Raw genomic sequence first — 15,042 nt, 5'->3', positions numbered from 1 at the left:
TGAACTGCTAGGTTGGCAGGAGCAAGGACCAAGCAACAGGAGCTCACCCCATCGCGGGGATTCGAACTGCCGACCTTCTGATCGGCAAGTCATAGAATCATAGAATCATAGAGTTGGAAGAGACCACAAGGGCCATCAAGTCCAACCCCACTGAGTCCTAGGCTCAGTGGTTTAGACCACAGCGCCACCCGCGTCCCTTATTATTATTATTTGCTAAATGTATTGGTTGCTTTTTTCTTGCCAAAGGCAACTGAAAGCGACAAACAAACAACTGACAGCCCACCCACAGATCCGTTAAAACGAAGAAAAAAACAGAAAAAATAATATATTTATTTCCTTGATGGATTACATGTTGCATAGTTCTTACCTGAGGGCTGTCAAGAGGGAGGGGCAGTAAGATGAAAGTGACGCATGTTTTATGTTTATTAGCTGCAAGCTGGGAAAGGGTTGTAGCTCAATAGTGGAACAACTGCTTTGAGTGCAGAAGGTCCCATTAAGGCAGAGTGAGGGATGCACCTAACTTTCGGACGGGATCCGTTCCAGAGCTCCGGTCAGATCCCGAGGTTTTCGCAAGTGGAGGTTCCTGTTCTGCGCATGCACGTGGGGCGAAACCCGGAAAAATACCGTATTTTTTCCTCTATAAGACTCACTTTTTCCCTCCTAAAAAGTAAGGGGAAATGTGTGTGCGTCCTATGGAGCGAATGCAGGCTGCACAGCTATCCCAGAAGCCAGAACAGCAAGAGGGATCACTGCTTTCACTGCGCAGCAATCCCTCTTGCTGTTCTGGCTTCTGAGATTCAGAATATTTTTTTTCTTGTTTTCCTCCTCCAAAAACTAGGTGCATCTTATGGTCTGGTGCGTCTTATAGAGCGAAAAATACAGTACTTCCGGGTTTGCCATGAGCATATCCCGAAGGATACGTAACCAGAGGTGCTCGTAAGTAGAGGTACCTGATTCCTGAAAGCTTATCTCACTCAGGAATGCAGCCTGGCAGTTCTGAAAATAACACAGAGAAGAGAGAAGAGGATGGAACAGAAGAGGGGGAAGGGATCATAGAATCATAGAGTTGGAAGAGACCACAAGGGCCATCGAGTCCAACCCCCTGCCAAGCAGGAAACACCATCAGAGCACTCCTGACATATGGTTGTCAAGCCTCTGCTTAAAGACCTCCAAAGAAGGAGACTCCACCACACTCCTTGGCAGCAAATTCCACTGTCGAACAGCTCTTACTGTCAGGAAGTTCTTCCTAATGTTTAGGTGGAATCTTCTTTCTTGTAGTTTGGATCCATTGCTCCGTGTCCGCTTCTCTGGAGCAGCAGAAAACAACCTTTCTCCCTCCTCTATGTGACATCCTTTTATATATTTGAACATGGCTATCATATCACCCCTTAACCTCCTCTTCTCCAGGCTAAACATGCCCAGCTCCCTTAGCCGTTCCTCATAAGGCATCGTTTCCAGGCCTTTGACCATTTTGGATAGTAGGAACAGAGTCTCCGAAAAGTCGGAGATTGAGTTGTTTGGCAGAAAAGCGCATGACAGGAAAGAGGTGGGGGGAAAGGTGGAGAGTATCTTGCTTCAACCGGAAAAAGAAGCTAGATCCGTCAACTAACTCCGAAGGTGACGAATGAGTGAATGAAGCTCAGACTGCTGAGCCCTGTAATTGCTGAATAAATCTGAAGTAATAAATCTGTCAGAGGCTGCGTCTTGTGTGGGAGAGACTATCAAACCTGACAAACCCCCCCCCCCAAGCTTTTTAGACTTTCAAATGGGTGACATTCCCAACCCAATCTCGAGATGCTAGGTAATCCGTTTGTATCCTCCGTGAATTTGTTTAATCCTCTCTTCACGCCATCCAAGGAGACGGCAGTCACTTTCTCCAGTGGGAGGGAGTTCCACAGTCTTTCTTGACTTTTCCCAAAATTCAAAGTCCCAAACTCTATAACCTTTCCTCATAGGGGAGTCGCTCCATCCAATTCATCATTTTGGTTGTCCTTTCCCTCAGACCTTGTGGGGGGCCAGACTATATTTTTTTGGGGGGGGGGTGAACGAATTCCTATGCCCCACAAATAACCCAGAGATGCATTTTAAATAAAAGGACACATTCTACTAATGTAAAAACACGCTGATTCCCGGACCATCTGCGGACTGGATTGAGAAGGCGTTTGGGCCAGATCCAGCCCCTGGGCCTTAGTTTGCCAACCCATGATCTAGAACCTTAGGAGGACAAGGCTCTCTGGAAGAAAGATTTATTTCCCGTATTTTTTTGCTCTATAAGACTCACTTTTTCCCTCCTAAAAAGTAAGGGGAAATGTGTGTGCGTCTTATGGAGTGAATGCAGGCTGCGCAGCTATCCCAGAAGCCAGAACAGCAAGAGGGATTGCTGCTTTCACTGCGCAGCGATCCCTCTTGCTGTTCTGGCTTCTGAGATTCAGAATATTTCTTTTCTTGTTTTCCTTGTTGTCTTGTGGTCTGGTGCATCTTATAGAGCGAAAAATACAGCGTTTGCCGGTTCTGATCCTGGTGGTGCAGAAGATCTCTTTTTCTTCTTCTTCTTCACAACCTCATACTTTGCTGTTTTTCTCCACAGCTTTCAACATCCTGGTGAATGTCGGAGTTGTGCTTACGTACCCAATCTTAATATCTATCGGGACATTGCTCAGTGTTCCTGGCAATGCAGGTATAAATAATGCCTTTTGATCAATGCAGTGGCTCTGCGTGTGGCCCAGGTTACTTGCTTATTTATTTACATAAAATTCCTAAGCCACACCCCCTAATGAATTGGAAAAAAAAATATGTTTAAAAGCACCTTTCCAAAAAAACAACAACCCCAGAGTCCTTTTTGTTGGGGATAATTCAGGTGGAAATTCCCATGTGTCAAAAATCGTTATTTATGTATGCCACTACTGCGGCCTGTGTATTGTTAGCCCCAAAATGGAAAATGAGTGAGGTCCCAATCAAAGAAGAATGGCAACTTAAACTGATGGAATATGCGCAGTTTGCGAATCTAACATATAGAATAAGAGAACAAGAATAACTTTCGTTTAAAGAAGATTGGGAAATCTTTATTGACTGTATGGGGGGAAATTGTGTACACTTGAAATTGCTGGCAGCATTCAGATAGATTCAACAGTGTAAATAAGTTTCAATGGGTGTAATAATGGAACGTGCTGAATGATTTAGTTTATGTAAAATGTGCAGGTATTTATGCTATGTAAAATGAACCATGGAAAGAGAAGAAGGGAAGTCATTTTATTTTTTAAGGTTGTTTAATGAATATTCTTAATTGTAAAACAAGAAATTTAATTTAAATATATACATAAATTCTAATAATAATACATAGGGTAGGAGCAGGGCTTGATTTAGGTTTGATGAGGCTCTAAGCTACTGAAGGTAATGGGGCCCTTTATATGTCCAGCTGTCCTTTGTCAACAACAAATTGTCACTGCTTTTTGTGTTGAATATATTCTATATGGACCTAATAAGTATCTAAAGCACATGCAGAATGTAGGCACCCTATATATAGAAATGAGCAAACCAGTGATATTTTAGGGAGCAGGCTAGTAGACGGGGCCCATGACTTCCATCATAGGAGCCTTCCCAACACAAAACACTGTTGTAGGTTTTATTTTATTTGGTTTTCATCTTATATTTTGGAAAGGTTCATCCAGGTTTTTTTCCCTTTAAATTTTTTGGGGGTCCCCAAGAGAGGCCCCCCCCCAAGCTCTAACTTGTTTAGCTTATACGTAAATCCAGCACTGGTAGGAGTAGGAAAGGTGGAACATATATGTAAATAATAATAATATAAGAACCTCTGTCTTTCGCTGTACAAAGACAGAAGCCGCAAGAGTCCACCCACTTTCCCCTCTGCCCACCCATGGCATGAGGCCCTCAGGATGAGACTGCTCCCCTGACCATAGCTGTCAACCTTCCCCTTTTTTGTGGGAAATTCCCTTATTCCAGCGCCATTTTCCGCTGCTTCCCGCTGCTATCCCGGATTGTTATATATCCCGTAGACTCTCCCTGCGACAGGTGAGGCTGCTGATCCCTTATTTTCGAGGCTGCTGATCCCTTATTTTCAAATCTGAAAGTTGACAGCTATGCCCCTAGAGTTGACAGCTAATCTCCTCGCTCCCCTTTTCTCCCCAGCTGTCGATCTTCTCAAACGCGAGGTGATCTTCAGCGTGGTCCGCTTGGGGGCCACCACCATCATCTGCCTCGGGTTCCTGCTTATGCTCCTTCCGGAGGAATGGGACGAGATCACGCTGCGATTCATCAACAGCCTGAAGGAGAAGAAGGGCGAAGACCACCCTGAGGACGTCACGGACTCCAGCGTCCACTTCCGAAGCAGAAGTCGAGTCAACGGGACTGTGTCTATACCGCTGGCTTAGAGCCGGCCGGGCTTCAAGTTGCGTGCACGCCAATGTATATTCTGTGAATATGATTTCTTAATTCCCTCCCCTCGCCCACTTGTATGCTTTAAAAAGAGACAGCTTTATTTTAAACAGGAATGGATTGTAAATTCAGCGCTAAACACATCAGATACCTAAGCTGTTTACATTTGTACACTTTATCCAGGAGTAGGTGCAAATAAGGACAATAAATTCCTTTTTATACAGAAACGCAAATAAAAGAAAGCTATATATGTCTGTGTTTGGTTCTGGAGGTTGGCGGGGGGTCGGCGTTTGGAATTTGCGAAAAGCGCCGCGGGCACCAGCTACAAAATGGCTGCCGTGGGAGTGTTGGGGGACACAAAATGGCTGCCATGGGGTGGGTGGGACGTGGTGGGACACAAAATGGCTGCCACATCTAAAAGAGCGGAAGAAGAGGCCGGTTCACAAAAAGCAGCTCGCCAATGGGAAAAGGCACCTACAGCACCCACCACTGCGATTGCGGTCAGAGGGGGCCCTTGGAGCCTCTTCTCTGTTCAGAAGGAAAGGGATGGAGGGAATCGAGTCGTGGCATTTAATGAAATTTTGGGGGGGTTTCCCCTGAAGGGGGTTGGCTCAGTGTAGAAGAGGCCAAGTGAGTGCAAATGGGAACCGATTGGGTAGATCGGGAGCTACTGGAGGGTGCTACTGTGGGAGCTACTGGAGGGTGCATTGTGATATAATAATAATAATAATAATAATAAGAAGAAGAAGAAGAAGAAGAAGAAGAAGAAGAAGATAAATTTATACCTCGCCCATTGTGCTGGGTCTCCCCAGCCACTCTGGGCGGCTTCCAAAGAAATATTATTTTTCTTCTTTGGCGATCACTCCTAGCCGAGTAAGATTGTCTTCCATAAACAATGAGTTTAACAATGAGTCCGTAAGTGACTGTGGAGGCCAATTCTGGATCTACACGTCCTTCCACAGTGGGGACATTGGTTTCTGGGCAGGAGTTGATCATAGTGTGGATTTGCCGAGCGTGCCTTCCTCTTAGCACGTTTCTCCCTTGCGTCCTGAGCTTGAGCATCTTCAAAATCCCAACAGAATATTAAAAACACGATAAAACATTATTCATTAAAAACTTCCCTAAACAGGGCTGCCTTCAGCTGTCTTCTAAAAGTCAGATAGTTGTTTATTTCCTTGACATCTGATGGGAGGGCGTTCCACAGGACGGGTGCCACCACCGAGAAGGCCGTCTGCCTGGTTCCCTGTAACCTCACTTCTCACGGGGAGGGAACCAGCAGAAGGCCTTTGGAGTCCAAAATGACTCCCAGGCTGCACACCTGGTCCTTCAGGGGCACAGTTATCCCATTCAGGACCAGGGAGTCCTCCAAACCCGCCGTCCCCCTCTCCCCCCAAAACAGTACTTCTGTCTTGTAAGGATTCAACCTCAATCTGTTAGCTGCCATCCATCCTCCAACCGCCTCCAGACACTCACACAGGACCTTCACCACCTTCACTGGTTCTGATTTGAAAGAGAGGTAGAGCTGGGTATCATCTGCATATTGATGGACACCCATCCCAAACTCCCTGATGATCTCTCCCAGCGGCTTCATATAGATGTTAAAAAGCATGGGGGAGAGGACAGAATCCCGAGGCACCCCACAAGTGAGAGTCCAGGGGTCTGAACACTCATCCCCCCCCCCACCACTTTCTGGACATGGCCTAGGAGGAAGGAGCGGAACCACAATGCCCCTATAACAGATCCCATGACTGCCACAAGGTTAATAAAAGCTTTGGAGAGTTTATCCTGATCAGGGAAACAGCACCAGCAGAGTGTTAATTAAAGGTAAAGGGTAAAGGGACCCCTGACCATTAGGTCCAGTCGTGGCCGACTCTGGGGTTGCGGTGCTCATCTCGCTTTATTGGCTGAGGGAGCCAGCATACAGCTTCCGGGTCATGTGGCCAGCATGACTAAGCTGCTTCTGGCGAACCAGAGCAGTGCACAGAAATGCCGTTTACCTTCCTATCAGAGCGGTACATATTTATCTACTTGCACTTTGACGTGCTTTTGAACTGCTAGGTGCGCAGGAGCAGGGACCGAGCAATGGGAGCTCACCCCGTCACGGGGATTCGAACCGCCGACCTTCTGATTGGCAAGTCCTAGGCTCTGTGGTTTAACCCACAGCGCCACCTGCGTCCCTAGAGTGCTCATTGCTACAGCCCAAATCCACTTCACAGACACACTTTTATAGGTGCTTTAATGTTGGAAAAACCAATCTCAGATCTCTGTTGGTGTGTTGAGTTTCACACCAGCATGAATTTTCCAGAATGGTAAAGGTAAAGGACCCCTGACAGTTAAGTCCAGTTGTGGACAACTCTGGTGTTGCAGTGCTCATCTGGCTTTACAGGCCAAGGGAGCCGGAGTTTGTCTGCAGACAGTTTATCCGGGTCGTGTGGCCAGCATGACTAAGCCGATTCTGGCGCAACACAACACCGAAACCAGAGCAGCACACAGAAATGCCATTTACCTTCCCGCCGGAGTGGTACCTATTTATCTACTTGCACTTTGACGTGCTTTCGAACTGCTAGGTGGGCAGGAGCAGGGACCGAGCAATGGGAGCTCACCCTGTCGCGGGGATTCCAACCGCCGACCTTCTGATCAGCCAGCCCAAGAGGCTGAGTGGTTTTAAACAAGACTCCACTGAGGATTTAGGGGTGAGACTTCATTTTTAAGTGAACTGAGCTGGTTCACACCCCTTGGACCAATACACAGACTGGAACATTATTATTATTGTCATTTCAGACTTTTCTCCATTTGAATTCAGTCTCTGGCACCACAAAAGTACCAAAATGTGTTAGAACAACAATAAGCATTTGGGGATGAGATATGGTAAGACCTATGTATATTGCGATAAGATATATATATATTAAATACATAGGTAAAGGTAAAGGTACCCCTGCCCGTACGGGCCAGTCTTGACAGACTCTAGGGTTGTGCGCCCATCTCACTCAAGAGGCCGGGGGCCAGCGCTGTCCGGAGACACTTCCGGGTCACGTGGCCAGCGTGACATCGCTGCTCTGGCGAGCCAGAGCCGCACACGGAAACGCCGTTTACCTTCCCGCTAGTAAGCGGTCCCTATTTATCTACTTGCACCCGGAGGTGCTTTTGAACTGCTAGGTTGGCAGGCGCTGGGACCGAACGACGGGAGCGCACCCCGCCGCGGGGATTCGAACCGCCGACCTTTCGATCGGCAAGCCCTAGGCGCTGAGGCTTTTACCCACAGCGCCACCCGCGTCCCATATTAAATACATGCTTTGTGGTTAAAAAATATGAATTTTCACATGGATTTTTTTTTTTATGCAGAACAGGACAGGACAGACCTTTGAATAAACCCATGTGGAACTGATAAGGATTTGAAACTGACTGATCCATTCATTTCTAGAACAACCCAGGCTAGGGATGGGGAGAAATTTGATTCAGATTGCATATAAAGGTGAACCTACCTAAGCCACATATTCCAAAACACTACATGAACTGAAACGCAGCCATCTTTTGAAATCTGCACTTTCTCAAATTTTGCAGTGCAATTCTCCATCCAAATAATGTGTATTTAAAAAATAAAACAAAATGCATCTGTTGGAATAGAAGTTCACACACTCGTGAAAATAATATAAATTAATTGTGTTGGGCAAAATTACATACAGATATGTGTATATCAGAAATTCAGAGACATCACCTTGCCAACAAAGGTCCGTATAGTTAAAGCCATGGTTTTCCCAGTAGTGATGTATGGAAGTGAGAGCTGGACCATAAAGAAGGCTGATCGCCGAAGAATGGATGCTTTTGAATTCTGGTGCTGGAGGAGACTCTTGAGAGTCCCATGGACTGCAAGAAGATCCAACCTCTCCATTCTGAAGGAAATGAGCCCTGAGTGCTCACTGGAAGGACAGATCGTGAAGCTGAGGCTCCAAGACCTTGGGCCAGCTCATGAGAAGAGAAGACTCCCTGGAAAAGACCCTGATGTTGGGAAAGATGGAGAAGGGGACAAGGAGAAGGGGACGACAGAGGACGAGATGGTGGGACAGTGTTCTCGAAGCTACCAGCATGAGTTTGACCAAACTGTGGGAGGCAGTGGAAGACAGGAGTGCCTGGCGTGCTCTGGTCCATGGGGTTACGCAGAGTTGGGTACGACTAAACAACTAAACAACAACAATATCAGAAATTCACACTAAAATGCTGGTGAAGAACTGATGCAGAATTGTAGAGGACCGAAGACTAGAAAAATGAGAAAGTGAAACTGACAGATTTCCCTGTCCTTAACCCAGACAGAGTCTTACTCTCACCACCTATGAAAACAAGGGCGTAGATATCCTATTTTTGCAGACGAGCTTCAATGATCCGGAAGCAAAGCAATCCGCTAACTTAATTTTTTGCTGGGCGAAAACTGCCTTGGCGCTCCGAGCAAAGAAAAATACAATTTGACAAATGAGGCGGCTGTGAGATTGCATTCCTCGGCTCGTAAGGGCAATCAAGCCTCTCTCTGTCTCTGACGGGGAAAACAAAACGTGTGGCGAATAATGTCAGCTTGAGAAGCTTCCCAGAAACACAATAATGCATTTCCAAAAAGCTCTGGAAGGAAGCTGTGACAGCGGCGATGGCCTCTCATCGCAGTTCATATGCAACAGTTTATTGCTCTTCAAATTCATCTCTGCTGCAAACATGCGGCCCATGGTACTTGAGTTCACAGGCAAGACCTAATGAAATCTAGGACACAGAGCGATGTGCTGTAATCTCTGGACTATCACATTATACCACAATATTTCTCAGAGTTATTTGATCAGTTTCATGGTGTGACACGGGGCTTGACTGCCGTGCTTTGCTGCCACAGGGTCTCAGAATTGAAATCAGGGCCAGATTTAGGTTTGATGAGGCCCTAAGCTACTGGAGGTAATGGGGCCCTTGATATGTCCAGCTGTCCTTTGTCAACAATAAATTGTCACTGTTTTTTTGTGTTGAATATATGCTATATGGTAGTTGATGGACCTAGGTAAAGGTAAAGAGACCCCTGACCCTTAGGTCCAGTCGTGACCGACTCTGTGGTTGCGGCGCTCATCTCGCTTTATTGGCCGAGGGAGCCGGCGTACAGCTTCTGGGTCATGTGGCCAGCATGACTAAGCCACTTCTGGCAAACCAAAGCAGCGCACGGAAACGCCGTTTACCTTGCCGCCTGAGTGGTACCTATTTATCTACTTGCACTGGTGTGCTTTCGAACTGCTAGGTGGCAGGAGCAGGGACTGAGCAATGGAAGCTCACCCCGTCGCAAGGATACGAAGCGCCGACCTTCTGATCGGCAAGTCCTAGGCTCTGTGGTTTAACCCACAGCGCCACCCGCGTCCCTAATAGGTATCTAAAGCCATTTGAACATGTGGCCATGCTATCAGTCCATGCAGAATGTAGGCACCCTATATATAGAAAGGAGCAAACCAGTGATATTTGAGGGAGCAGGCTAGCAGGCAGGGCCCATTACTAAACTACAAGAAAGAAGATTCCACCTAAACATTAGGAAGAACTTCCTGACAGTAAGAGCTGTTCGACAGTGGAATTTGCTGCCAAGGAGTGTGGTGGAGTCTCCTTCTTTGGAGGTCTTTAAGCAGAGGCTTGACAACCATATGTCAGGAGTGCTCTGATGGTGTTTCCTGCTTGGCAGGGGGTTGGACTCGATGGCCCTTGTGGTCTCTTCCAACTCTATGATTCTATGATTCTACTTACATCAGAGGAGCCGACACAACACAAAACACTGTTGCTGTATGTAGGTTTTATTTTATTTGTTTTTTATCTTATATTTTGGAAATGTACATCCAGTTTTGTTTTCCTTTATTTGGGGGGGGGGGGCAAGAGAGTGGGGCCCTAAGCTATAGCTTGTTTATCTTATGCGTAAATCCGGCACTGATTTAAATGAATATTGGAGGCCATGATCCGAAGTCAAATGGCTCTCCTTTGGATGTTTCAAAAAATAATAAAACCAAAAGTATCCAGGGAAGGACCAAAGCTCAGTGTTAGAGCATTTGAATAATGTCATGGGTTCAAGCCCCAGCATCTCCTGGTAGGGCCGGGAGAGGTCTTTGTCTGAAACTCTAGTGAACTGCTGCTGTTGGTGAACTGGGTGGCCTGTCAGTGTCACTCGGTATAAGGCAGGATAAAACTCTCTCTGGGTATCAGCAGTCCAGTCCCCGGCTTGATCACACAGCAAGCGTAGTTAATTAAAAAGGAGGATTTATTGTCAAAACAACAGATCGCTCCGGATGGCTCGTAATACAGCCTCCTGGCATCATCAGTCATGATGACCCTTCTGAAGACTCCTTCCGGTTACAGACGTCAGCTTCACCTTTGAGCCAGTGCTAACGACTAGGCTCAACCTCTTCAGCCCCGACTGGGCCAGGCGAGCTAGAAAAGCACTCCCAGAGACCTTCCATGCAGGAAGCAGGTCTAAGGGTTGTGGACTCACAACTTAGAGCTGTGAGCACCAAACTTAGTTCCAAAAGTCAGCGGAGCACAGCAGAGTATGAACCACACGAACGATAGCTCTGAAGTATAACTTCTTTTATTCTCTACAGCTACTGCATAAACTAACTAAAGACTAATCGAAGACGCTGGACTGCACGAGTGTTACAGCTGCTTGAGCAGTCACCTTATCTATATACAGATAACACTCAGACTCCCACAGGCTGGAGCGGAAGAAGCAAGCGATGAGCAAAATCCGCCCCCTCCTTTCTGAAACATTGTCAGCAGATTATTGCAATGGGAGGGGTGAAATATCCTCAACAGAAGGCATTTAACTTTCTCACTTTGCGCCTCTTGCTTTGTTTCCGGTCCAACAGCCCTCCCCTTAGCCTACTCTTAGGAGGGATTGGCTCTGCTCCAATCTCTTCCCATTCTGACAAGCTGCTTCCTTCTCTGTTTGTGCCAGTTTGCACTCCTTGAGAGCGTTGGCTGGGTTCCGGCTGGCTCTCAGCCATTCCCTTATCAATTGGTATTCCAAGGGGCGGGGGAGTTAGCACTAGCCAATGCTCATCCTGCCTGGCAGTTAAGCCACTCTGTTCCTGGCTGCTTTCTTCAGCTGGTTGCAAACCTTCACTGGGAGCTGGCTCATTCATGACACTGAGTCACTTTTATCTCTCCTTCCTCAGTCCAAGCAAGCATCAGGCATCAGAGGCACCAACTTGAATTTTAAAAAGGGGGGGGGGGGGAGGACACACACACAGAGATAAGTCCTGCCCCCGATCCTAGCAATGGTGATACCTACTGCTGGTGAAATGGATTATTCCCACTGCACCCCGTTTTTTATCCCCTGAACAGTCCTGTGAGGTTGACTGATCTCAGAAACAGCGACTGGTTCAGGGCTACTCTGAATTCTTAAAGCTAAAAAGGGACTTGAACCCAACTCTTCCCCGAGCTCAAGTTTCTAGATACAGTGGTACCTTGGTTCTCAAACTTAATCCATTCCGGAAGTCTGTTCCAAAACCAAGGCTTGCTTTCCCATAGAAAATAATGCAAAAAGGGTTAATCCTTTCCAGAATTTTAAAAGCAATCCCCAAAACAGCAATTTAACATGAATTTTACTAATTAACGAGACCAATGATCCATAAAATGAAAGCAATAAACAATGTACTACAGTCACACAATCAATCAGTAGCTGAACTGGGTTCCATGCAGTCACAAAAACAAAACAAAAAAGAGCTGCAAAAACAAAAGCGCGAAATAAATAGCAAAAACAGACAGACCTCAGTGTTAACACTCAAATCGGAAGCGTGGCACTCAGATCGGAAGTGCAACACTCAAAACGGAGCACGTTCGGCTTCCGAAAAGAGTTCACAAACCGGAACACTTACTTCCGGGTTGGCAGTGTTTGGGTTCCAAGTTGTTTGAGTACCAAGGCGTTTGAGAACCAAGGTACCACTGTATCTGGTTGCCTCCCCACTGCCACCCAAAATCAGCAAGGGCTGGCTGCAAAATTGCTTGGGCATATTTTTAGGACCCACCTTTAAGTTGTTTTACACTGCTTTGAAATAAAGGTTGGGGGACCATCTGACGGGGATTGTTCAGCTTTGATTATTGCATTTCAAGGGGTTGGACTAGTTGACCCTTAGAGACCCCTTCCAAGTCTGCAGTTCTGGGCTCCTAACTCCTCACATTGATGCAGTAGCCAAGGCTGCGCATTCAACAGCCTTTAAAAAGCTGCTATCTGGCCAGTCTGCTGTCCGGGAAGGGAGAAACGTGTTGGAATAAATCTCCCCCCCTCCCCTTTTCTCTTCCTTGCCCAAAAGCTGAATTGCAGGATTCCAGAATTTAAAAGACGGGTTTTATGCATGCAGACCCTGAGGGCTGCACACACTGCCTGTTGGCCCAGGTTTCTGAGTGTGCGTTCTTATGCACACACAGAAGTAAACACCACCAAACTCAGCAGGACTTAATTCTAATTAAGGATGCACCGAACTGGATTGTCAGTGTCAATATTCAGCAATTTCCCAATTCGCCAGGGGGAAGAATATCTCCTTTGCAGCAACACTGCAAGTGTGTGTTGGGGGATTATTTCCTTGCAAAATGCATAACAAGTGCGCAAAGACGTCTGGTAACTAGCGCACAATGCGTAAAACAAATGGCAAGTTCCTGGTAATTTATCTACAAACTGACTTTGAGGTTCAGGGGTCTCGGTTGCAATGCTGTTCCATGGCAAAACGGTATCTGAACATGACTTTCCTTCCCCATTGCTAGCTCTTCAACGTCTCCTTCCCCTGTTGTTTTCCCCCCTCCCGTCCAAAATGCATTTCCCACCCAGCTGGTAAGGAAAACCACCCGCAACTGCAGAGCGAACGCTTTGCGGTATAGACATTAAGCTGGTGGAGCATGAAGAGTGTTTTCGTGTGGGTGAGTAACCTGCGCTGGGGAATGTGGCTCGGAGTCATGAATTTCATTACTGCATTATGCAGCAGCGCCGCTAAAACGATCGTTCCCCAGCTTGCGGGGTGCCCTAGCCTAACAATCGCTTATGAGGGGAGTGGGGTGGGTGGATGCGCTGCAGAGCAAGTGTTGTGGGATGTTAGAGGCAAGGATCTGCAGAGGAAGCTGCCTTCTAGCAGAACAGGCTATCTATCTAGCCCAATATTGTCTGCACTGACAGGCAGCAGCTTGCGGTCTCCGTCCAGTATACCTGAAGGAGCGTCTCCACCCCCATCGTTCTGCCCGGACACTGAGGTCCAGCTCCGAGGGCCTTCTGGCAGTTCTCTCACTGCGAGAAGGGAGGTTATAGGAAGCCAGGCAGAGGGTCTTCTCGGTGGTGTCGCCCTCCCTGTGGAACACCCTCCCACCAGATGTCAAAGAGAACAACAACTACCAGACTTTTAGAAGACATCTGAAGGCAGCCCTGTTGAGGGAAGCTTTTAATGTTTGATGTATTACAGTATTTTAATATTTTTATATATATATATATTTTGGAAGCCGCACAGAGTGGCTGGGGAAGCCCATCCAGATGGGTGGGCTATAAATAATAAATTATTATTATTATTATTGCCAGCTCTTTCCCGTATGTGCACAAGTGATCCTTTTAACTAGAGAGGCCGGCGGGTGAACGACTTCTGCTCTGCTGTTGAACTATGGTAGTTTTCCTGGGGGGGGGGGAGCAGGGATGCTGTGGTCCACTGGCAAACTTGTGGAATATCCCCACATGCATGCTGGACACTGGCAATTTGCTCAGGCTGTTGCGCAAGGTTTGCAAAGTAAGGTAAAGGTAAAGGGACCGCTGACCATTAGGTCCAGTCACGGGCGACTCTGGGGTTGTGACGCTCATCTCGCTTTATTGGCCGAGGGAGCCGCCATACAGCTTCTGGGTCATGTGGCCAGCATGACTAAGCCGCTTCTGGCGAACCAGAGCAGCGCACAGAAACACCGTTTACCTTCTCGCCAGAGCGGTACCTATTTATCTACTTGCACTTTGCACTTTGACGTGCTTTCGAACTGCTAGGTTGGCAGGAGCTGAGACAGTGCAATGGGAGCTCACCCTGTCATGGGGATTCGAACCACCGACCTTCTGATCAGCAAGTCCCAGGCTCAAACAATAAAGCAGAGACATCACCTTGCCAACAAAGGTCCGTATAGTAAAAGCTATGGCTTTCCCAGTAGTGATGTATGGAAGTGAGAGCTGGACCATAAAGAAGGCTGATCGCTGAAGAATTGATGCTTTTCAATTCTGGTGCTGGAGGAGACTCCTGCAAGAAGATCAAACCTATCCATTCTTAAGGAAATCAGCCCCGAGTGCTCACTGGCTGCAACTTGGCTGCAGTAGTTGCTGGAAGTAGGCGTACAAGGCATCATCAAAGTTGTGGGAATGTTCAGGGATGCAAGAGAGGATATATTGTTTGATTATATCCTGTCCCTTCCCAGGTGGAGAAGCCCCATCTGTCCCTCACTTCCCTCTACAGCACATGCAGAAACCACCTTCTTGACCATTGAACTCACTCTTGGTCTCGTCCCCTCAATCCACTGGAATGCTCCAGGCTGGCTTGATGTTCAGTCCCCGTGAGACGGCTCATTCTTTCATAACAGGAAGTTCCCAGACCAGGTCAATGTTTAACTGGACTTACCAAAGTGTGGAGATGGGAAGAGTCTGTGAGGGAG

At 47.1% G+C, this 15,042-nt stretch overlaps 1 protein-coding gene across 4 annotated transcripts in view; it reads left to right on the top strand.

Annotated features, from left to right (window-relative positions):
• The window catches only part of SLC35F4 (solute carrier family 35 member F4), a 143,748-nt gene extending 139,106 nt beyond the window's left edge, over positions 1–4,642 (top strand). For all 4 annotated transcript variants that reach the window (XM_083438033.1, XM_083438035.1, XM_083438036.1 and 1 more), the window contains 2 exons: positions 2,588–2,677; positions 4,147–4,642. In XM_083438033.1, coding sequence (XP_083294159.1) covers positions 2,588–2,677; positions 4,147–4,388 — 332 coding nt within the window. In that variant the 3' untranslated portion in view covers positions 4,389–4,642. The remainder of the gene's footprint in view (positions 1–2,587; positions 2,678–4,146) is intronic.
• Positions 4,643–15,042: the final 10,400 nt, after the last annotated feature.

This window comes from Podarcis tiliguerta, assembly GCF_965153285.1.
Source record: "Podarcis tiliguerta genome assembly, chromosome: 1".
Lineage (NCBI taxonomy): Eukaryota > Metazoa > Chordata > Lepidosauria > Squamata > Lacertidae > Podarcis > Podarcis tiliguerta.
This window is presented reverse-complemented; position numbering and strand designations above follow the sequence as displayed.